We start from the raw sequence: 23545 nt of genomic DNA, 5'->3' as shown, positions 1-23545 counted from the left end.
AACAGTGGAAACAGTGTCAGACTATTTTGGGGGGGTCCAAAATCACTGCTGATGGTGATTGCAGCCATGAAATTAAAAGATGCTTACTCCTTGGAAGAAAAGTTATGACCAACCTAGATAGCATATTGAAAAGCAGATATATTACTCGCCAAGAAAGGTCTGTTTAGTCAAGGCTATGGTTTTTCCAGTGGTCATGTATGGATGTGAGAGTTGGACTGTGAAGAAAGCTGAGTGCCGAAGAACTGATGCTTTTGAACTGTGGTGCTGAAGACTCTTGAGAGTCCCTTAGACTGCAAGGAGATCCAGCCAGTCCATTCTGAAGGAGATCAGCCCTGGGATTTCTTTGGAAGGAATGATGCTGAAGCTGAAACTCCAGTACTTTGGCCACCTCATGCGAAGAGTTGATTCATTGGAAAAGACTCTGATGCTGGGAGGGATTGGGGGCAGGAGGAAAAGGGGATGACAGAGGATGAGATGGCTGGATGCCATCACTGACTCGATGGACGTGAGTCTGAGTGAACTCCAGGAGTTGGTGATGGACAGGGAGGCGTGGCGTGCTGCAATTCATGGGGTTGCAAAGAGTCGGGCATGACTGAGCAACTGAACTGAACTGAACTGATAGAGCTCTATCTTTGGCTGCAGAGAATATAATCAGTCTGATTTCGGTGTTGACCATGTGGTGATGTCCATGTGTAGAGTCTTCTCTTGTGTTGTTGGAAGAGGGTGTTTGTTATGACAAGTGCATTCTCTTGGCAAAACTCTATTAGTCTTTGCCCTGCTTCATTCCACATTCCAAGGCCAAATTTGCCTGTTACTGCAGGTGTTTCTTGACTTCCTACTTTTGCATTCCAGTCCCCTATAATGAAAAGGACATCTTTTTTGGGTGTTAGTTCTAAAAGGTCTTGTAGGTCTTCATAGAACCGTTCAACTTCAGCTTCTTCAGCGTTACTGGTTGGGGCATAGGCTTGGATCACCATGCTATTGAATGGTTTGCCTTGGAAACAAACAGAGATCATTCTTTCATTTTTGAGATTGCATCCGAGTACTGCATTTCAGACTCTTTTGTTGACCATGATGGCTACTCCATTTCTTATAAGGGATTCCTGTCCACAGTAGTAGATATAATGGTCATCTGAGTTAAGTTCACCCATTCCAGTCCATTTTAGTTCGCTGATTCCTAGAATGTCGACGTTCACTCTTGCCATCTCCTGTTTGACCACTTCCAATTTGCCTTGATTCATGGACCCAACATTTCAGGTTCTATGCACTATTGCTCTTTACAGCATTGGACATTGCTTCTATCACCAGTCACATCCACAACTGGGTATTGTTTTTGCTTTGGCTCCATCCCTTCATTCTTTCTGGAGTTACTCCTCCACTGATCTCCTGTAGCATATTGGGCACCTACCGACCGGGGGAGTTCCTCTTTCAGTATCCTATCATTTTGCCTTTTCATACTGTTCATGGGGTTCTCAAGGCAAGAATACTGAAGTGGTAAGAATAATGAAGAAAACTTCGCTAAGTGAAGTCGCTCAGTCGTGTCCGACTGTTTGCGACCTCATGGACTGTAGCCTACCGGCTCCTCCGTCCATGAGATTTTCCGGGCAAAGGTACTGGAGTGGGTTGCCATTTCCTTCTCCAGAGGATCTTCCTGACCCAGGGATGTAACCCATGTCTACCTGCATTACAGGAAAACGCTTTACCCTCTGAGCCACCAGGGAGGCTTCATTAGTGGCCCTATTAAAAGGTGGAGAGTTAACCGCCGAGAGGCAGCGTCCGGCTGGCTAAGGATGGGTTCCTGAGGCCGCCCAACCTGCATTTAAATCCGGCTGCGTGGCCTCGGGCAGATCAGAAACAGAGCCTCGGTTTCTTCTGCCAAAGGAGTAGGGACCGGCAAGCCGACCAGGGCTGGGGCTGCTGAACTGAGCAAGGGCGGTCTCCGCGCCGCGCTCCGCCCTCCCGGTCCAGTCCCCGCCCTCCCGGCCCAGTCCCCGCCCCTCATGGCGCCGCCCCTCCCCGGCGCTGCTGGCTGGACCCAGCGGGTGAGTGAGGGTCACAGTGTCCGTGTCTGGCCGAGGGCGGCGTGGGAACGCCCCGGACGGCGGGACAAGAGCGCCCTGGATTCCCGTGACCCGGGGCGGGGGCCGCCGCTGGATGGTCGGGCGGGGGTGGCGGGGAGACCTGGATCCGGGGACAGTCTTCCGCCCCACTTCCGGAGCCGCCACTTTCACTTTCTTTTTCGCTGAAGCTGCCGCGCTCCTTCTCATGACTGACAGGGGCCGCCGCGGGCGGGAGGGAGTTGGGCTGAAATCCCGCACCTCGGAGGGCGCTCCCGCTCCCAGCAGGGAGAAGGGCTCCGGCCCAGCGCCCTGGCTGTGCGGCGCCCCTCCTCCCCTTCCCCGCAGCCAGGCCTGTCCAGTTTCCTCTGTCTCCCAGAGCCGGCTCGGCTTGGCGCTCCCTCTCACCTCCCACCCATTCCTCCTCCCAGGCCCCATCCCCGATCTTCGGGTAATGTGATGCTACCCGATTGCCACCCGGGACCCTGAGGCACCAAGAAGGCCCGAGCCGCGCCAGAGGCCACCGGCTGGGGCTGAGTTTCTCGTGGTCTGCCCGTCCTCTAGCAGGTGACTGGGAGATAGCATTTCCCCGGAGCTGCAGCCCGCCCCCCTCCGCGGGGGGATGGGCACAACCACGCCAGATGGACGAGAAGATCAAGAAAGGTGGGCACAGCCTGGGGGCGGCTGAGAAGCTTCGGGTGGGAGGTGGGCCTTGCCAGAACGCGGCCTCTCCTCCAGGAGGGCCTGGGAGAGAGGTATTAATCTGTCCTCCTCCTGCCCACTTGCCTCGCAGATTCCTCCCTTGCAGGCCGGTTGCTTCCAAGGGCATCTTGTCATTCTTTTATTTGATGTCCCTAAGGCCTCCCATGGGCCAGCTCTGCTGAGAAGAGGGTGGGGAGCTCCCAGAGGGCAAGAGACCACCCATGCTAGTGGGGGAACCAGACCTCAATTGACCTGAATACCAGGGTCTTTGCCTTCCACCTCGCGCCTTCCACTCAGGTTGGAGAATTTAAGTTAGGTCATGTCACCAACCTGCTCACATACCCCTGTGTTTGTTCTTAGAACAGAAGCCTAGAGCAGTTGGGTAGCCTGCGTGCCTGCTGACTTTGCTCACTTCTGCTTTTGCTCATCTCTGCCTTCCCCCATCTGCCCTCTTGCTCATTCTGCTGGAGCTTCATCAGCTTCTCTGTTCTAATCCGACCATTTCTTGACCAAGGCCTTTCATTTTCTCTCTCCTTGGAACACTTTTCCCCAACCAGGTCTTGACATTATCCAACACCTGCTTCAGGTCTCAGCTTCAATGTTACCTCCTCTTCTCTTTCCTCATCTCCTTATCCTGTTCATTTCCTTGCCAGCATGAATCACAGTCTGAATCTTTTTCTTTTGTTAACTTGTTAGTTGTCTTCTTACTGGGCTGGGAAGTCCATGAGAAGAGGGCCCCGTTTATCTTATTCACTGCTGAAGCCCAGTTTCTGTGACAGTAATTGGCAAACAGTAAGACCTCAATCCTAAAGGAAATCGACCCTGAATATTCATTGGAAGGACTGATGATGAAACTCCAATACTTTGGTCACCTGATGCAAAGAACCAATTCTTTGGAAAAGACCCTGATGCTAGGAAAGATTGAGAGCAGAAGGAGAAGGGGGCAACAGAAGATGAGATGGTTGGATGGTATCAACGGATATGAGTTTGAGCAAACTCCGGGAGATAGGCAAGGACAGGGGAGCCTGGTGTGCTGCAGTCCATGGGGGTCACAAAGAGCTGGATACAACTTAGTGACTGAACAGCAAGAGCTCAATAAATGTTTGTTGGATAAACACGTGCAAGTATGGGGGACCTGGGAGTATGAAGAGAAAACAGAACCAAACAAGCAGGGGTGGGGAGTGTCAGCGAAGGCCTCTCAGAAAAAAGGGACTTCTAAGCTGGGTGCTGAAGGATGTGTGGGAGTTTACCAAGAAGACAGAGAGGAAGCAGCATGTATAAAGAATCACCTCCTTCCTCACCCTCTTTACCCCCAAAGAAAAATAAACCCTGTGCTAACCTGCTTCCACTGTGGATTTCAGCTGAGGAGGTGGCCCAGAGACTCAGCCGAGCAGTGGCTGGTGGGGATGAACAGGTGGCTATGCAGTGTGCCATCTGGCTGGCAGAGCAACGGGTGCCCCTGAATGTGCAACTGAAGCCTGAGGTCTCTCCGACACAGGACATCAGGTGAGGAGTGCGTGGCTGACCAGGAAGCCCAGGGTTCGGAGCTTCCTGAACCCCAGTGGGCTGCAATGTAGTGTTGGCCTGTAGAACAGTTAGAGCTTCCCTGGTGGCTCAGTGGGTAAAGAATCCGCCTGCAATGCGGGAGACCTGGGTTCGATACCTGGGTTGAAAAGATCCCCCGGAGGAGGGCATGGCAACCCACTCCAGTATTCTTGCCTGGAGAATCCCCGTGAACAGAGGAACCCGGTGGGCTGCAGTCCATGGAGTCACAAAGAGTCAGACATGACTGAGCAACTGAGCACATAGAACAGTTAAGTTATTCTTAATGGCAGGTTCTTGTGTCAAGAGCCCTAGCTTCAAACCCAGCTCTGTCACAAATCAGCTCTGCGATCTAAGGCAGGTCATTTCAACTCTCAGAGTTTTTTATTTTTTATTTTTAAAATTTTTATTTTTACTTTATTTTGCTTTACAATACTGTATTGGTTTTGCCATACATTGACATGAATCAGTCATGGGTGTACATGAGTTCCCAATCCTGAACCCCCCTCCCATCTCCCACCCCATATCATCTCTCTGGATCATCCCCGTGCACCAGCCCCATGCATCCTGTATCCTGTATCAAACATAGACTGGCGATTCGTTTCTTCCATGATAGTATACATGTTTCAATGCCATTCTCCCAAATCATCCCACCCTCTCCCTCTCCCACAGAGTCCAAAAGTCTGTTCTAAACATCTGTGTCTCTTTTGCTGTCTCGCATACAGGATTATCATTACCATTTTTCTAAATTCCATATATATGTGTTAGTATACTATATTGGTGTTTTTCTTTCTGGCTTCACTCTGTATAAGCAGCTCCAGTTTCATCCATCTCATTAGAACTGATTCAAATGTATTCTTTTTAATGGCTGAGTAATACTGCATTGTGTATATGTACCACAGCTTTCTTATCCATTCATCTGCTGATGGACATCTAGGTTGTTTCCATGTCCTGGCTATTATAAACAGTGCTGCAGTGAACAATGGGGTATACGTGTCTCTTTCAATTCTGGTTTCCTCGGTGTGTATGCCCAGCAGTGGGATTGCTGGGTCATAAGGCAGTTCTATTTGCAATTTTTTAAGGAATCTCCACACTCTTCTCCATAGTGGCTGTACTAGTTTGCATTCCCACCAACAGTGTAGGAGGGTTCCCTTTTCTCCACACCCTCTCCAGCGTTTATTGCTTGCAGACTTTTGGATTGCAGCCATTCTGACTGGTGTGAAATGGTACCTCATTGTGGTCTTGATTTGCATTTTTCTGATAATGAGTGATGTTGAGCATCTTTTCATGTGTTTGTTAGCCGTCCGTATGTCTTCTTTGGAGAAATGTCTATTTAGTTCTTTGGCCCATTTTTTGATTGGGTCGTTTATTTTTCTGGAATTGAGCTGCATAAGTTGCTTGTATATTTTTGAGATTAGTTGTTTGTCAGTTGCTTCATTTGCTATTATTTTCTCCCATTCAGAGGGCTGTCTTTTCACCTTGCTTATAGTTTCCTTTGTTGTGCAGAAGCTTTTAATTTTAATTAGATCCCATTTGTTTATTTTTGCTTTTATTTCTAGTATTCTGGGAGGTGGGTCATAGAGGATCCTGCTGTGATTTATGTCAGAGAGTGTTTTGCCTATGTTCTCCTCTAGGAGTTTTATGGTTTCTGGTCTTATGTTTAGATCTTTAATCCATTTTGAGTTTATTTTTGTGTATGGTGTTAGAAAGTGTTCTAGTTTCATTCTTTTACAAGTGGTTGACCAGTTTTCCCAGCACCACTTGTTAAAGAGATTGTCTTTTTTTTTTTTTTTTTAAGAGATTGTCTTTAATCCATTGTATATTCTTGCCTCCTTTGTCGAAGATAAGGTGTCCATAGGTGTGTGGATTTATCTCTGGGCTGTCAGAGTTTTTTATTTTTTAATTAAAAAATGGAGCAGTAATAGTAGAGCTGTTAATAGGGTTGTTAGGAGGTGTATTAGAATGATAGGTCTCATAGAACAGGAAAAAACATATTAACAGTGGCATAAACAAGTTTGATGGTAGGCACTCCAGATGTGGAAGCTCTGCTCTCTGTAGTTCTCAGAGCTCCTGCTTCTTTTGTTTTATTATTATGCCATTCATGACCTCCTTTCTCAGGTTCACCTTATGATCCAGAATGGCTCTTCCCGTTCCAGCCATTGCATCACCATTCTTGTCAATAGGAAGGAAAAAGGGCACACCCTGCCACTCTCCTCTTAAGAACACAGCTCACAAAATTGCACACACTTCTTCCACTTAACTCCCATGGCCAGAACTTTTTTGCACAGCCACACGCAGCTTGAAGGGAGGCTGTCTGCCCCAGGAGACTTAAACTTGATGCTGAAATACTCAGTACAGTGCCTGGCACATATTAAACACTCAAATGTTTTTTTCCTGCTGTGTAGTAAGACACTTTTACAGTTTCTAATTTTCAGTATTGGATCCCATTTGATTTTTTATTGAGATATAATTGACAGACCCTATTCATCAATTTAAAGTGCATAGTTCAAGGCTTTTAGTATATTCACAGTTGTGTAACCATCGCCAAAACCAATTACAGAACATTTTCATCATCCCATTAAGAAACCTCATACCCATTAATGGACACTCCCTATCTCCCGAGTTTTCTTTCCTCAACCCCTCAACCTTAGGCAACAACTAATTTACTTTCTCTCTCTAGAAATTTGCCTACTTTGGGAATTTCATATAAATGAAATGGAATTATACACTATGTGGCCTTTTGTGTCTGGGCTTCTGTCACTTAGCAGCATGTTTTCTAGATTCATCCATGTTGTAGCATGTATCAAAACTTCATTCCTTTTTATGACTGAATAATAATCTATTGTGTGGTTATACCATATTTTCTTTATTAATCAGTCGATGGACATTTGGGTTGTTCCCACTTTTTGGCTAACATACACAATGCTGCTATGAACATTTGTGTATAAGTTTTTATATGGACATAATTTTTTCCCCAGTTTTATTGAGATATCATTGACATATAAAACAGAGTTAGTTTAAGGTATTGTGACTTACTTACGGTAAGAAAGGTATATTCTTCCTGTTCTTGGCACTGAGCTGCTAAAACCCTTGGAATTTCTTCAGCGATGAGAATGATGAAGGTGCATTTTGTTATGTTAGTGAGGTGACTCTTGAACTTCCCCTAAATTGCCTAAGGTTGGAGGCTGGTCATAAGAGGAGCCAGCCCTGTGGTTAAAGAATTGGAACTTTCAGTCTCATCACCCTGATCTCCAGGGAGGGGAAGAGGGCTGAAGGTTGAATCTCAGTAGCCCATGGATTAATCAGTCATGCCTATGTAATGAAGCCTCCATAAACACTCAAAAAGACAGGGTTTGGAATTTGGAGAGAATGATGCCCCTTCTCACATACCTTGATCCATACATCTCTTCCATTTGGCTATTATATCCTTTCATAATATAGTAAGTAAATATTTCTCTGAGTTCTGTGAGCTGTTCTAGCAAAATAGTCAACCCATGGAGGAGGTCATTGGAATCCCTAATCTATATCCAGTAAGTCAGAGAACAGGTGACAACTTGGGGTTTCGATTGGTATATGAAGTGGTGGGGGCAGCCTTGTAGGACTGAGCCCACAGCCTGTGGGAGCTGACACTGTCTCTGGGTGGAGAGGGCCAGAATCAAGCTGAATTGTAGGATGCCCTGCTGGTGTCTGAAAATTGCTTGGTGCTATGTGGGAAGCCTTCCCTCTCTTTCCCCTTCCACGTGTTGGAAATCGAGCCTCAGAACCATTTTAGGTGTATGACATATGCTTTAATATATGTATATATTGCAGAATGATTACCACGGTAAGTTTAGTTAACATCCATTGCCTGACATAGTAACAAATTATTTTTTTCTTGTGACAACTTTTTAAGACTTACTCTCTGAGCAGTTCTCAAATATACGATATTGTTAACTATGGTCACCATGCTGTACATCTCTTCTCCAGAACTTACTTATCTTAAAACAGGAAGTTTGGAGCTTTTGGCCACCTGCACCCCCACGCCTCCCCAATCGTCTGTTCTGTTTCTCTGACATTGATTTTTTTTTAATTCCATATATAAGTGGTATAATACAGAATTTGTCTTTCTCTGTCCGATTTATTTCACTTAGCACAATGTCCATGTTGTTGCAGATGCCAGAATTTCCTTCTCTTTATGGCTGAATAATATTTCATTGTGTATATATTTGGAAACAACCTAAGTAAAGAAACTGTGGTGTGTATGTATACAATGGATACCTATTTTCACTTCCCATTCTGTGGGTTGTCTTTTCACTGTATTGATAGTGTCCTTTGATGCACACGTTTTCAATTTTGATGAAATACTGTTTATCTGTTTTCTCTTGTTTGTGCTTTTGATGTCATCTAAGAAACCACTGCCTCATCCATGGTCATAAAGGTATACCCTTATTTTTGTTTTTAAAGAGTTTTATAGTTTTAGCTCTTGCATTTACATCTTTGATCCTTTTTGAGTTAAGTTTTGTTACGGTGAGAGACAGAGATCCAACTTCATTCTTTTGCTTGTGAATATCTAGTTGTCACAGCACTGTTTGTTAAAAATAAAAAGACTGTTTTGTCTCTGTTTAATATCTTGGCACCTTTGTTGAACGTTATTTGACCATAAGTCTAAAGTTTATTTCTGAAACCTAATTTCTTGTCTTTTGCTCTATATGTCTGTCCTTATACCAGTAAGACAGTTTTGATTATTATAGCTTTGTAGTAAAATTTTAAAACAGAAGCATAAGTACTCCAACTTTGTTCTTCTCTTTCCAGATTTTTTTTTGGCTATTCTGGGCCCCTTGAATCTCCATATGAATCTTAGGGTTAGTGTGTCAATTTCTGCAAAAAAATGTGAGCTGGAATTTTGACAGGGATTACATTGCATCTGTTGATCAATTGGCCATTTGATTTCAAATAAAATACTTGTATATCCATTTCTTGATATATCCACTTAAGATGGTATCTGTGTACACATCTTGTTATGAAAAATGAGGAATTTGACATACTCATCTCACTGATCCCTTTTCCTAACTTCCTGGGTTTTCTTAGTACTGTAGTAGAAGTGCTCCCAGTTGACCTCCACTTGATTCCCCCAATTAAATGACACTATAGTTGCTGCTGTAAAACATACCACCACACACAGCTTGTTTATATCAGTTGTACTTGTTATTTCCATATTATAATTTAATAGCTGTTATATCAATCAATAAAACACGAGTGCTAAAAGAGAATTTTGTCTATGAAAACTTAAACTGATTGCTTTAGAAAGACAAAATAGAGATGAGGCACCAAAAAAAAAAAAAGCCATTCATTTGAGGGTGAGTGAATTGTGAAAAAAAAAAAGGTAAAAATCCAAAAGGGCTCTCTGTACTCAGATGCTTTGAGAGTCTTACGTTCTTGCTCCACTTTAAAGAGGCTGATACTAGAGATCAGAAACCTTGTATAATGGGTATAGTTCATACAAAAAGAAAAAAAAATCATGGGAAACTCCAGTAGCAGATTTGTACTAAATAAAAAAAACAGTGGCCTTTTTGCCTAGAGATTGGCCACTGAATGTGCATTTGTATCCTATAAGGTAAAATTAAGTGTTGGAGTCTGCAACTGTGTCTGCATTTCTCTGCTGTAATGAATTTTCTGACTAACTGATCACTACTGGTCTGGTGACAGCAGAAATGAGGGCTCCAACTGTGCTTCTCTGTTACTGGTGTTAAGGTTATAGCTTTTATTTTATTTTTAAAATTTTATTTATTTTTTGAGTCTTAGTTGTGACACACAGGATCTTTGATTTTCATTGTGGCATGCAGAATTTTTTTTTTTAGTTGTGGCATGCGAACTCTCAGTTGTGACATGTGGGCTCTAGTTCCCTGACCAGGGATCGAACCCAGGCCCTCTGCACTGGGAGCTCGGAGTCTTAGCCACTGGACCACCAGGGAAGTGTTGGTTATAGCTTTTAGATTTTGTTTTCTAAGTAAAATTAAGGCTTCTATGCTTTGCCTCTAGGTTGATACTAAAAACATAAACTCAGTAAAATAGCATTTATAGTATTTTGATTATGGAAATATTACTCAGTATAAAATAAGTAGTGCAGTTGACACTGTATCTTTCATGTTTCAAAACCCCTGTTGCTTGAAGAAGAATGTCTTGAAGGTTAAGATCTTTAAATTTCCTTTCCTTCTTTAAATTCTCTTTTAGTTTTCTATTCTGCGTCAGACTCAGCTATTCTTGTTTCTTGTGTTCAAAGACTTTTCATGTGGAGAAGTGGATGGTAAACGTTTGTTGTCTTTACGTGTCTAAAACTTGCTCATTTCATTGATAGTTGGCTAGATGTTGAAAATCTTTATCCTGAGAAATTTTGAGGGTATTTTCTATAGTATTTTAAAGCAAGTCTCAGATTTTAGCTCATTCATAAGTAACTTGCTATGTCTTTAAAACTAATGACTTAAAAAATAACCTCAATACCATTATTACACCTGAAACGTTAACAACTCCTTAAAATCCTCTAATACTCTATTTGTATTAAACTTTCCTCGATTATCTCATTAGTATTTTTTATAGTTGGTTTGTTCTAATTAGGAGCCAAATGAGAATCGACACATAGCATTTCTTAATGTTGTCTGAGTCTCTTTTATCCACTTTCTCTATTTTTAGTGGCATTAATTTTTTAGAAATCTGGTTTTTGATCTCCAGAATTCTCCCACATTCTGAGTTTACGAATTGCCTCCTTGGAGTGTCATTTGGTATTTCTCATTTTCCTTGTGAACCTGTAGATGGGTCCTGTGAAGGTTAGATGAGTCAGGAGTTACTGTGAGATTCCCAGCAACTCTTCTTCATTTTCGGATTGCTTTTTGCTGTTCTTGCTTTAAGGATGCACCGTTTTCCCAAGTTGCTCTGGAGGTTCTAAGCGGGCTTTTTCCTGTGTCCTGAAATCAGTTCTGTTTTTTCATCTCAGCCATCCATTTTCGTGCCATTGGTCTTCCCAAACAGTTTTCACATCTTTGAGAAGGTTGGTGTTTAAAACCACTTTCTCTGAAATACTTCTGTTTGGATTTCAATCCTGCCTCTTAACAGTTATTGTTTACTCAGCAGAGTCACTATAACCTCTCTGTGCCTCTTGTTTTTATCTGTAAAATAGGGGAGATGACAGTACGTGTCTCATGGGTTCACTGAGAGAACTGAGTTAATACGTGTTAAGTGCTTTAAAGAGTCTTAGCATACAGTTAATAATAGCTGCTGTGGTTTGGTTAAGGAGCCAATAATAGCCAGTAATACAAGAGACTGGAGGGGCCAGCGCATTGAGGCCCTTGATGCCGCAGTGAGTTTGGGTTTTATTCTGAGAGCCGTGTGGAGCCATTGCAGGGCCTAAGCAGCGAGTTCTGATCCAGGAGGAAGCGCAGGGGAGTGGGAATCCAGGAGCTAGCTGGTGGTTGAGCTTGGACCTTTGTCCAGAGCCCTTGCCCTCCCTGCAGGCTGTGGGTGAGCGTGGAGGATGCACAGATGCACACGGTCACTATCTGGCTCACCGTGCGGCCGGACATGACGGTGGCCTCCCTCAAGGACATGGTGAGTGAAGGGGTGAAAGGGAGGGCAGAGGTTCCCCTTTGGCCCCCACCTGTCTCTGCTCTGCTCCTCCCTCCCCACGGTTCCTGTCCACCCTCCCTGACAGGTGTTCCTAGACTATGGCTTCCCGCCAACCCTGCAGCAGTGGGTGATTGGGCAGCGGCTGGCTCGGGACCAGGAGACTCTGCACTCCCACGGTGTGAGGCGGAATGGGGACAGCGCCTACCTCTACCTGCTGTCTGCCTGCAACACCTCGCTCAACCCTCAGGAGCTGCAGCGGGAGAGGCAGCTGCGGATGCTGGAAGGTAAGGCTCTGCTTCCTGGTGACGTGGACTTCCCTGTGGTCGCAGAGCAGGAAGGAGCAAGGAGCAGAGCGCAGGGGCTTTCCATCAGGGACTTGCCTGGAGGACCTTATCCATAGTGGGGAAGAGAGGACAAAGGACACCCCAGGAGGGAGCCACCTGGGGAACCCTTTAGAGAACAGCCAGTCTGGGGGAGAAGGGCTGAGTTCAGTCCCCACCCTGGCATTTATCAACTCCTTGACCTCAGGCAAGTTCTCTCCTATCTCTCCTCCTCAGTTTTCTAAATCTGTAAATTGGATGTAATAGCTAGTTTTTAAATTTTTTACTTCTTATTTTGAAATATTTCAGACCTACAGAAAAGTTGCAAAATTGTACAAAGAATTGCATAAGGAATTCCCATGTACCTTTCATGTGGATTCCCCAAATACTAATATTTTGACTGTATTTGGTTTATCATTGTCTCCATGTAAAATTATTTATTAATGCCTAAATAATTTTTGGAACTGTTTTGAGAGTAGGTTGCAGACATGATGTCCCTTTTCCCTAAATACTTCAGTTTATATTTCCTTAAAAAAAAAAAAGGTCATTTTCTTCCATTTATTGTACAGTTAGCAGATTTAGGAAATTAATTTTGATACATTACCACTATCTAATGTGCAGATTTTGCTCAAATTTTACCAGCTGTCTCACTCATGTCCTTTATAGTGAAAGACCTGGCTCTTGGCCTTGGTGTTTCTCAGTCTTTTTCGGTCTTTGATCTCCGGTCTTGACTCTCCAGGCCAGTTTTGTTTTTAGCTTTTCTGTCCTATGTGCCCTTGGGAATGGATTCAGATTCAGTATTTTGGCAGGGCCACTTCAGAAGTGTTGTTTATCCCTCTTGGTGCGGACACTTGTGTGGACACTTAGGCCCACAGGAGATCTATTTTCAAGCAGGGTTCTTAAGCCGGGTGGACCTAGGAGCAGTGGTGGGTGGAAGGAGGGACTTTCACCCTGTGGGAGCCCGGACGCTCAGCCATGGCTGGGCACACCTGGCAAGACAGAGCTGGAAATTCCTTGGAGCAGAGGGAGAGGATAGAAGGGGGGTTTCCTGGCTGGCTCAGGGTGTGGATGATATTGGCTACATGGATCCACCACCCCTTGACCCCTTTTCCCCAGATCTGGGCTTCAAGGACCTCACGCTGCAGCCACGGGGCCCCCTGGACCCAGTTCCCCCAAAGCCTGAGGCCCCTCAAGAGCCAGGTCGGGGGCAGCCTGATGCAGTGCCAGAGCCCCCGCCGGTAAGCTGTCCCACATGCGCCCCTGTGCCCCGCGCCCCCCCATTTAGTCTCCCTGCCATCACTGCTCCTCTACCCCCAGGTGGGCTGGACGTGCCCCGGCTGCACGTTCATCAACAAGCCCACTAGGCCCGGCTGCGAGATGTGCTGCCAGGCGCGGCCCGAGGCCTACCAGGTACCCGCCTCGTACCAGCCAGACGAGGAGGAGCGAGCACGCCTGGCCGGTGAGAAGGAGGCGCTGCACCAGTTTGAGCAGGTGGGCGCCGAAGTCCCCGGAAAGACACCTGCAGCCTGGACGGGGGAGGCATAGGCCAGAAAGGGAGACACATCCACATTGCTCCTGCCCCCGTTGCTGCCCCCTTGTGGTCACACCGATGGTGGTGACCCTACACTTGACTGTGACCGGCCTCTCCCTGAGGTCATTCATACTATCGCTGAGACCCTCCTCCCCGGCTGTGATGCACATGCAAGCTTATTTGTGCTCCCCCCTCCTCCGTCCCCGTGAGCTGTGGCGCCACCCCTGGCTTTGACTTACTTTCCCATCGTGCACTCAAGGGTACCTGGCTCTGATCCCAGCATCCTAGACAAGACCCAGACCACGCCCCAGCTTTATCCAGCTGTGACCTAGGTCTTGCTCCATTAGCCCTGACCTCATCCTGAATCCTACTATTCCTGACCCCCACCCTCCCACCCCTTCCTTCCTGGCTGTAGCCCTCCTAGACTTCCTGAGAGCCTGGACCCAGCCTCTCGCTGCCCACTTGGAGGCTGACCCGCCCCCTGTTCTGCCCCATCCCACCGTCGTGTTACACACTCACAGATTACGTAGATACGTAACCCTGAGCGGTTTCCTATTCTGATCCGATGTCCCCATCCCGCCCTTGGACCCAGTGCTGGCCGTGACCTCACTGCTGGTCCCATCTACAACCGTGGCCCAGACCCTGGCCTTGCTCCCGCCTTGCTCTGCTCCCTCGCTTTATCACCACCCCTCGACCCCTTGCCTTTCCCCCTGGAGCTACCCCTGCCGTACTTCTCGGCAGAAATGGGAGCCCTGCTACCCCTGACTCCCCACTCAGACCCAGACCCCATCTCCCCCTGACTTGACCCTAGGTTTTAGCCTTAAACTGCCCCTGCCTGGCCCACCTCCTGCCCCACGCCCGTGTTTGGTCGCCTCGCTCCTGGTCCCACCCTTCTCATCATCTCCTGTGCTTGCTCACTGCCTGCCCCATGCCCAGCCCCACCCTAACCCCAGGATCCTTCCATGAGCCCCCCTTTGCCTCCCGTTAGGTGGTCTGACCCATCCCGCCCACCCCCCACCCGGTCCTGATCCCCACCTGGTCCTGCCCCCTTCCTGGTCCGCCCGCCCCTGAGACCCTGACCCGCCCCGCGGCCCCACCCCCGTGTGCCCAGCTGAAGCAGCAGCAGCAGGAAAGCAACTATGACAAGCACGTGCAGCTGGATCAGCGGAGCCTGGTTCTGAACACCGAGCCCGCCGAGTGCCCCGTGTGCTACTCGGTCCTGGCGCCCGGCGAGGCCGTGGTGCTGCGCGAGTGTCTGCACACCTTCTGCAGGTGCGGCCCCGGCCCCGGCCCCGGGGATGTAGTACCCGGGGCTGGAAGGGGGTGGGGCCCAGGACTCAGAGCTAGTTGGGCATCCTCACAAACTTGGGAGGTAGGCACCAGTTCCTCGTCTTGCCGAGGAAGGATGTGAGGTACAGAGAGGCTGCTCAGCTCAGACATTCTGGCGCCAGAGCCCGCACCTTTCCGCACCACCGCCGGGCCCATGCAAGGGCGGTGAGTCCCTTGCCTGACAGCCTGGGCCAGCCCCGCCCTGCCGCCTGCTGGTGGATAGTCTGACCTCTGAGGCTCTCCTCCTGGCCCTGGATGTAGAGAGCATGTCCTCCTTCACAGCACACATTTGATGAGCTGCGCTGGGTGCCAGGGACTGGACTAGGCCTGGGAATCCCCAAATGCCCACAAAAGCTCAGTTTCTGCCTCCTGAAGCTTACCTTCCCATGCGCAGGCGGATGTTAATCAGATAATCACTGATATAATTGTAAATTGTGTCATAAGTGGCAGTGGCTTTTAATAAGCAACGGAGGCCCTGCCCTAGAACAGGTCAGGGAAACCCTTGGGGAAGCCGTGCTTGAGCAGACCAGGGGATCCACGGTGGGCACGTGCCTGGCCTGCCTGCAGCAGTAAGGGGTCAGTGTGTCTGGAGCAGAGGGATGGAGCAGGTGAGGCATAGGGACAGAGAGGTATTAGAGGGGGTGAGTCACCAGGGCTCTCCGGTTTGCTCTGGGTGGGGTCGGATGGGAGGCTTTGAGGAAGGACGTGGCCTATCCAGGGACTCCAGTGAGAGGCTTCTACAGTTCTCAGGTGAGGGGTGAGGCAACCTTGGCTGGAGCAATATGTATAGCAGTGAGGTGGACAGACAAGGTGGGTTGATGGGAGGCACCGGAAGAAAGGAAGAAATTGGGGAGGAGCCAGCCCGAGGTCAGGCCTCACCATGCGCGGGCCGGAGTCCTCATGGGTGGGGTTCAGATGACCCCTCACCCCCACCCCTCCCCCCTCCTCCCCCTTCCTTCAGGGAGTGTCTGCAGGGCACCATCCGCAACAGCCAGGAGGCCGAGGTGTCCTGCCCGTTCATTGACAACACCTACTCATGCTCGGGCAAGCTGCTGGAGAGGGAGATCCGAGCGGTAAGGCCTGGGGGACGGAGGGGCAGCCCCCTACCGCCCCCCCATCCCAGGGAACTAGGCTGGGAGCTGGCTGGTGGGAACGGATTTGAGAGTCCCAGTCTTGGGTTCCAGACATTTGTCAAGAGCCTTCTCTGTGTGGGATGCTGGCAGCCCAAGTAGTGGTCAGGATAGAAATTGGGGGAAATAGCTAGTAAAGAAACCACCCTTGTGAGGAAAAGACAGCAGAGAAGTTAACAACAGTGGGGAGAGGACTTCTGGGGCCAGATGGCCCGGGTGACCTCAAGGGCAGATACACAGCCCCTCGGTGCTTTGGTCTGCTCATCTGAAGTGATAGCAGAAGTGTTAGTGGCTCAGTCGTGTCCAACTCTTTACGACCCGGTGGGCTGTAGCCCGCCAGGCTCCTCTGTCCATGGCGTTCCTTTTGGCCATGCCTCACGGTTCCCAACCAGGGATCAAACCCTCACCCCCTCCATTGGCAGCACAGTCTTAACCACTGGACCGCCAGGGAAGGCACTAACCTGTTCTTTGGATAGAGTTTGTCAACACTGCTGTGTTGGACTTCATGGGTTGGGGGCTTCCTGAGGGTGGCCAAGAGGGCATGCACCAAGGTTGTGGTCTGCTGGCAGCTCCTGAGCCCCGAGGAATACCAGCGGTTTCTGGACCTGGGCATCTCCATTGCGGAAAACCGCAGTGCCTTCAGCTACCACTGCAAGACCCCGGACTGCAAGGGATGGTGCTTCTTTGAGGATGATGTCAATGCGTTCCACTGCCCTGTGTGCTTCCATGTCAACTGCCTGCTTTGCAAGGTGGGGACAGGGACCCACCCTGCCCAGTCACTCTGGTCCTGCCAGGAGCTCATTGCAAGTCCAAGCTTATTATGGGAATAAGAGAAGGGAGCTGATATACTGACCTGGTTCCCATGGCTTAGAGCTGCGTGTCAGTGGCCGGGTGTGGCTTGAGTCCTGACCTGAGCCTAACTCTTAGATTGAGCCCTGAACCTGGACTGACCCTGGCCCAAGACTGAGCCCAGTCCTGCCCTCTGACTAACCCTGAGCCTAGTCACAGACCAACCCCAGCCCTGGCCTCAGGCTGTCAACCTCTGTCCTGAATGAGCCCTGACCCCAAACCCAGACAGCCCTACCTGACCCTCACTTCAGGCCATCCCCGACATCATTCTCTTAACAGGTGACCACTATAGAGACTGGTCTTGAGCGGGTAGACAGGGCCGAGCCTGGTCGCAGTCCAGTAAGCTCACTCTTAGAACATTACCCCGGCAACCAGGGCAGAGCTCAGCTGGGGACAAGGGGCTGTGCCCTGGGGGAGAGGTGCTTTAGGGATTTCTGTGCCTCTCAGGACTTAAATAGGTATATATGATTATTATCATATGTGATGACCCTTGCTTCACCACCCTGGCCTCAGTGTCCTCTTCTATAAAGTGGGTATGTAGTTTACAAAGGAAGGCTGTGTCACTGACACCATCTAGGCATTAAGTGCTTGTGCGGATGCCTGCTTTGGCCCTAACTTTCTGGGAACTTTCTCATCTTGAGCGCCTCATCCGCTCCAGGCCATCCATGAGCAGATGAACTGCAAGGAGTATCAAGATGACCTGGCCCTGCGAGCTCAGAACGATATGGCTGCCCGGCAGACGACGGAGATGCTGAGAGTGAGACTGGGTCAGGGCTGAAGGCCGAGGATCTGAGATTGGGGAGCAATGGGGGCTTCTTAGTCAGGGCTGTGGTTCATGCAGCCCTGGAGGTTCTGAGCGCCTGCTGGCATTTCTCCTGTCCAGAGACAGGACTCAGGACACGTGGTCAGGTGGCGGGCAGCAGGGAGTGTCAGGGTAAAGGGAGGAGACTGCAGACACAGGAGAGGAGGCTGCATGCAGCTGGGCCTGCGTAGAGCAGCATGGGAGAGTGAATCTGAGACTCTAGAGGGTGGCCGGTTTCTCTCTGCAGTGGGGCGAGGGCCAGGGAGTGGGCTGGCTCTGAAGTCAGCACCTTCTCTGCTCCAGACCATGCTGCAGCAGGGTGAGGCCATGCACTGCCCACAGTGCCAGATCGTGGTGCAGAAGAAGGACGGCTGCGACTGGATCCGGTGCACTGTCTGCCGCACTGAGATCTGCTGGGTCACCAAGGGCCCCCGCTGGGGCCCCGGGGTGAGTGCCCTGAGAGCAGAGGGCTCAGGAGTACTGGGGAAGGGTGCTCGAGAGTAGAGTTCGGACAAGTCAGCCCATAGGCCAAGTCTAACCCCAGCGCCTGCATTTTTGAAGTTCGTGAACTCAGAAAGCTTTTTGCATTTTTTAAAATGGTTGAACATATCAATACCTATGGCTGATTCATGTTGATGTTTGGCGGAAACCAGCACAATACTGTAAAGCAATTATCCTTCAATTAAAAATAAATTAATTTCTATAAAACGAGGGAGGCTTGAAGCTAGAAAGCCTGGGTTTTAACTTTTCCACAAACTAATTGTGCGTATATTCTTGATTAAATGAGAATAATAAAAGAAATACAATTTTTAAAATGGTTGAACGTATTAAAAGGAGCATATTTTGTGACATGTAAAAATTATATGAAACCCGAAGTTTAGTGTCCATAAGTACAGTTTTGTGGGAGCCCCGCACATTCATTGGCATACTGTCTGTGGCTGCTTTTGTGCTACAAGGACAGAGCCCGTCTGGCTGGCAAAGCCTCAGATAACTGTCTGATCTTTTACAGAAATATTTGCCCACCGCTGCCCTAGAGGGTGCATGTGGGATTCTGAAGTGGAGGAGTGGGTCCCTGGCTCTGGCGCACACTGACCGTGTGGTTATGCTGTTACTCCCTTCTCTGAGCCTCAGTTTCTTCTGTAAAATGGAGATGATAGCAGAGCCCATCTCAGGCTTCCTGTCAGAATCAAATGGAAAACATGCGAGAGCAGTGGTATCTGTCATCGTGAGGAGTGTTCCTGGAGTTGGGGCTGGTGTTGTTCATGTCCAGGCAGGCAGTGAGACAGGTAGAGGTGGAAGGAGTGCTCCCTCCTGCCACCAGCGCGCTGACCCCCTCCAAATATGCAAAAATTCATCAGGTCCTTTGTGGCTCTGGGTCTCAGGTTGGGTAGATAGAGACCACATAATTGAGGGTGCTACCAGAGACCAGAAAAGCCTTGAGAACTGCCTCCATCTGGTAGCTGAGGCTATGAGGATCATTCTTAGCAGCAGAATGTGCCCAGGCCAAGACCCAGGGTGGGCGAGTGCGCTTCATGGGTGTGATGGGGTGCCTGGGGCGGGGGAGGGGCACTGCTCTCTTCTCTGCCCTGACCTTCTCTCTTCTCCCCCCTCATCCCCTAGGGCCCGGGAGACACCAGCGGGGGCTGCCGCTGCCGGGTGAATGGGATTCCGTGCCACCCCAGCTGTCAGAATTGCCACTAAGCTGGGATGGCCTGGTCCCCCTGCTGACCCAGCCTCACATCTACAGGCTTCTGTGAGACAGGCCTGGTGCTTTGGCTCTGATTTCTGGCCGGGAAGATGCCTTTGCGCTCGGCTGAGACAGGGGCCCTGAAGTGGCCAAGGCCCCTGAGCTGCGTGGATGGCCTTGTTTGCTGTGGGCATTGTAAGGGCCCTGCCTGAGCTGGCCGTTGTCCATGGCTGCATCTGCTCCAGTGCCTTTGTCCTTCCCCTGGGGCTCACCAGCCAGACCTTTCATCTCTCTGCGGCTCCTATCTGTCTGACCCAGCCTTAAATATAGCCCCAGCCGGCGGCCTTGCTGGATGGAGCCTCTGAGAGCTCTGGATGAGTCCATACACCCCTCATCCACCACGCTCTCAGCCTGCGGCCTCTCCTACTGGCTTTCTGGGGGTGACTTTTCTCTGGCTTTGCTGTTGGAGGCCTGGGGGCCTCTTAGAATTGCTGCTAATTCTGCTTAGAGCCAGGAGGGAGACCTGGCATCCTGAAGACAGCCCAGCCAGTTCAGCTTCTGCACTCCCTCTTCGCTGCCTGTGTACACTGATTAAAATGGTTTTCCAGGAAGGCCTGAGTGTGATGTCATGAGAGAGAGCAGAGGGGTCATGGGCTGGGACTCTGCACCGAGACAGGCAGGGGCCCAAGCTCTCTGGGAATTGCAGTCAAAAGTTGATATGTCACCCCTATCAGTGTAGAACGAGGGTGCGAACAGAGCACAGGGATCCTTGCTCCGGACTTGGCAACCCTGTAGCCACTTGAGGGCAGCATCCTCTGGGTCAACCTTGACCTGGACAGGCAGCTTGCACTGTGTTGAGAGTCTGCCAGCTGGTGTCTGCAGGTGTGTGTGGGCTTCAGGCGGGGAGGGAGGGGCTGGGGCAGCAGCTACAGGCTGGCAGGAAATTCTTGCTGTGAATTTCTAGCCTCTCAGTGGGCATCCACTGTCAGGGAACAGAGATATTTCAGGAAGAGGTGAACATGCCGCTGTTGCAGGGTGATGCTGTGAGCATTTTTAACATCTGAGATAAGATGGCACATTATTGGTCCAGTGCTCTTTACTAGACCTATTCTGTGCTGGTCAGATGAATAAAATATGGTTCTGGGTGTTCATTCTGGAAGTTTTTACCTCCTACTTGGACCCCTCTAACTCCCCCCTGCCCCCAATGAAGGCCAGCACACTGTCTGAGCCAGGATGTGGAGCATCATTATAACAGGTGGAGGGCATCTTTGCGGCTCACAGTCTAGACTCCAGGCTCCAGGATTTTTGAAAGTGTTAGTCGCTCAGTCATGTCCAACTCTTTGGGACCCCATGGACTGTAGCCCTCTCTGTCCTCTGTCCATGGGATTTTCCAGGTAAGAATACTGGAGTGGGTTGTCATTTCCTCCAGGAATCTTCCCAACCCAGGGGTCAAACCTGGGTCTCCCATCTTACAGGAATATTCTTTACTGTCTGAGCCACCAGGAATTGGGGTATGTTATTTGGAGGGAGAAGAGGGGAAGGGCTTATTCTAGACCCTAGAAAGGAACTGCCATTCTGGTCCTGGGTGCCAAGGCTCAAGAGAGTTGACCCCAGGCTCTGTGAGCAGAGAGGTGAGATAATGTGAGCGCTTTCCTGCTCTGCGTCAGCTCATGAATCATGAAGGCTTTCCCTCCCTGGGAGTAAGAAGGAGTCAGGCAGAGCCACTGACCAGAGGAAACAGCAAGCTGAGCTGAGCTGGGCCCCAGGAGAGCATGGGGCCCACCCAGACAGGACCGAGTGCTTGCTCTCACCAGCTCCTCCAACCTCCTTCTTGCCAGGGCCTGTCTTGGCCTTGGTGAACCGTAGAAGCCTATTGTGGAGCAAAGTAGACCACTCTCTTGGTGCACAGGTACGAACTACTAAGCCCCAGGCTATAACCAGTCTACCTAGTCTTGTTTTATAAACTTGAATTGGTTGCCAGTATTTTTAAATTGAAGATGTTACATTAAAATCTAGATGCCCAACTTCTCTTGAAAAACACTGAAGCTTGGTAATCTGGGTCCTCATTTCCACGTGGCAGGTCCAGATCACATGATGTTCCTGATCCAGCTCCCTGCAGTCCTTCACCCCTAGAGCTTGTCACACCACACTTCCCAGTGTCCTTGCATCATTCTTTTGGCATTGAGTACTAAGAAATGTTAATGAAATGTTTCTTTACCCATGGCTGTGTCAAAAAAGTGAGGACAAGAGGGAAGTGGGAACCGCATGGGCCGAATCTTTTACTTGGCCCGCTCCATCTGCACCAAAGCGGGTAAGCGGGTTTATGTCTGCTGCAGCCAAATGGGGTTAGGAGGGCAAATGGGAGGGTGCAGGGCTGTCCTGGGATTCTAGCTTCCAGCACCATACATCACATGCCGGTGGGTGAAGAACCTAAGATGGGCAGGCTCACAAGTGCTCCCCACTGCAGTCAAGTGGAGGTACCACCCTCTCGCAAGGAGTCACCCCAAACAGGGCCCTGGCATGAACTCTCCGGGGCGGACTTGAAACCAAACCCACAGGCTTTGGACTCAAGCCATCGACCTGAGGAGGCAGCAGGAGATCCCAGATGTACTTGTGTGACACAGTTTTTCTCTCCAGGGCCAGTGGAGGCACACTGCTCAGATAAAGAGCAGCTGCTGATGTGGGCAGGAAGTGGTGAATGGGCCCCACAGCCTGTGTCAGAGTAACACGTGTCGTCTTCTAGTGTCTGGGGCTGCCATGAAAGCCACTCACTTACAAAGCAGGAAGCTGGAGGCAAGCCCACAGCCTTGCCAGCTCACAAAGGCTGCTTGACAAATTCCAACCATATGTTAAGTCTGGAGAAAAGGGCCTTTGAGAACTGGGAAAAAAGCAGCAGGATCCACCAGCAGCAAACATGGAGGGGACGGTAGGGCAAATGGGAGTATGCAAGCCAGGCTGAGCTCAGGTGCCACCATCTGGTAGTCGTATTTGGCAGAAGCTTCTGGCCCATTCTTCCTTTCAATCGCCACTTAATCCAGGGATGAGCTCCCGGGGCCCAAGTGCAAGGCTGAATTAAGGTGTTTATTGATCCATATATGTTCACGGAAATGAAGTCAAAATACTTGTATAACTTCAGCTTGTAAGACGTTTTCACAAACGTCAATTCATTAAACCATCCATGGTGGGTTGAGACTATCTCTATTTTACTGTCACTGACAATGAGTTTGAGAGATGTAGTGCCTTGGAGAAGCTCACATTGCCAACGAGAGACACATTTGCCATCATGTTACCAGTCACTCTCTCCAAACCGAGTTTTGGTCATGGCCCATCCTCACCCTACAAACTGCCTACAGGGGGAGTTCCAGTTGCTTTCCACAGATCTCAAAACTCTCCTCCGCCTGAGCCCCATTGACAATGCACACTCCCATCTCTGTACAAAACACCCACACTTTTTATTCAGCCGTTATTTTTACAGTTTTTCCTTCAGCCTTGTGTGTTGTGTAGTACTTTATGATATCACGCTTCTGGGCGTCCAGTAATTCAATCTGGTTCTGACACTAACTACCTGGGGAGTTAGCATCAGATGCCACAAGTTAAAGGGCTTAGTCCCACAAGGCTGTCCCATCTCAGATCCAGTTGCAAATGTGGTGCCCAGACCACCTACACTTCTGCCTGGTCAACTACAAGTTCACTAGTTTCCACAAAACCCTCTCAGGTTCACTAATTTGCTGGAAGTGCTCACAGAACTCAAGAAAACACTTCACTTACATGTACTGATTTACTGTAAAGGACGCAACTCACTAACACCCAAATAAAAGAGATGCATAAGGCAAGGAATGGCAGGAGGGCTGCAGTATTCCCAAGCCATCTCGGGCCATGTGATCCTCCCAGCACTTTGATGTATTCAGCAACCCAGCAACTCTCTGAACCTCTGAACCAAGAGTTTCTGCAGCCCTCAATGTCCAGCCTCTTCTCCCTTCCCAGGTCACTGGTGAGGCTC

The 23545-nt window shown here is 49.2% G+C and overlaps 1 protein-coding gene across 2 annotated transcripts; it reads left to right on the top strand.

The window, feature by feature from the left end:
- The first annotated feature begins 1987 nt into the window (after positions 1-1987).
- Positions 1988-20176, top strand: RBCK1 (RANBP2-type and C3HC4-type zinc finger containing 1). Of its 2 annotated transcripts, XM_052650673.1 has the most exons (13): positions 1988-2042; positions 2489-2720; positions 4121-4265; positions 11786-11879; positions 11983-12181; positions 13334-13455; positions 13535-13708; positions 14860-15020; positions 16039-16150; positions 16777-16956; positions 17715-17813; positions 18162-18305; positions 19479-20176. In XM_052650673.1, exons 2-13 carry the CDS (start codon positions 2699-2701, stop codon positions 19557-19559), a joined length of 1533 nt encoding a protein of 510 aa, XP_052506633.1. In that variant the 5' UTR covers positions 1988-2042; positions 2489-2698; the 3' UTR covers positions 19560-20176. The 2 variants fall into 2 exon arrangements, with proteins under 2 accessions (XP_052506633.1, XP_052506634.1); XM_052650674.1 differs by lacking the exons at positions 1988-2042; positions 19479-20176 and having other exon boundaries at positions 2229-2720; positions 17715-17823; positions 18162-18299.
- Positions 20177-23545: the final 3369 nt, after the last annotated feature.

The sequence above is a fragment of the Budorcas taxicolor genome, chromosome 13 (genome assembly GCF_023091745.1).
Source record: "Budorcas taxicolor isolate Tak-1 chromosome 13, Takin1.1, whole genome shotgun sequence".
Classification (NCBI taxonomy): Eukaryota; Metazoa; Chordata; class Mammalia; order Artiodactyla; family Bovidae; genus Budorcas; species Budorcas taxicolor.
This window is presented reverse-complemented; position numbering and strand designations above follow the sequence as displayed.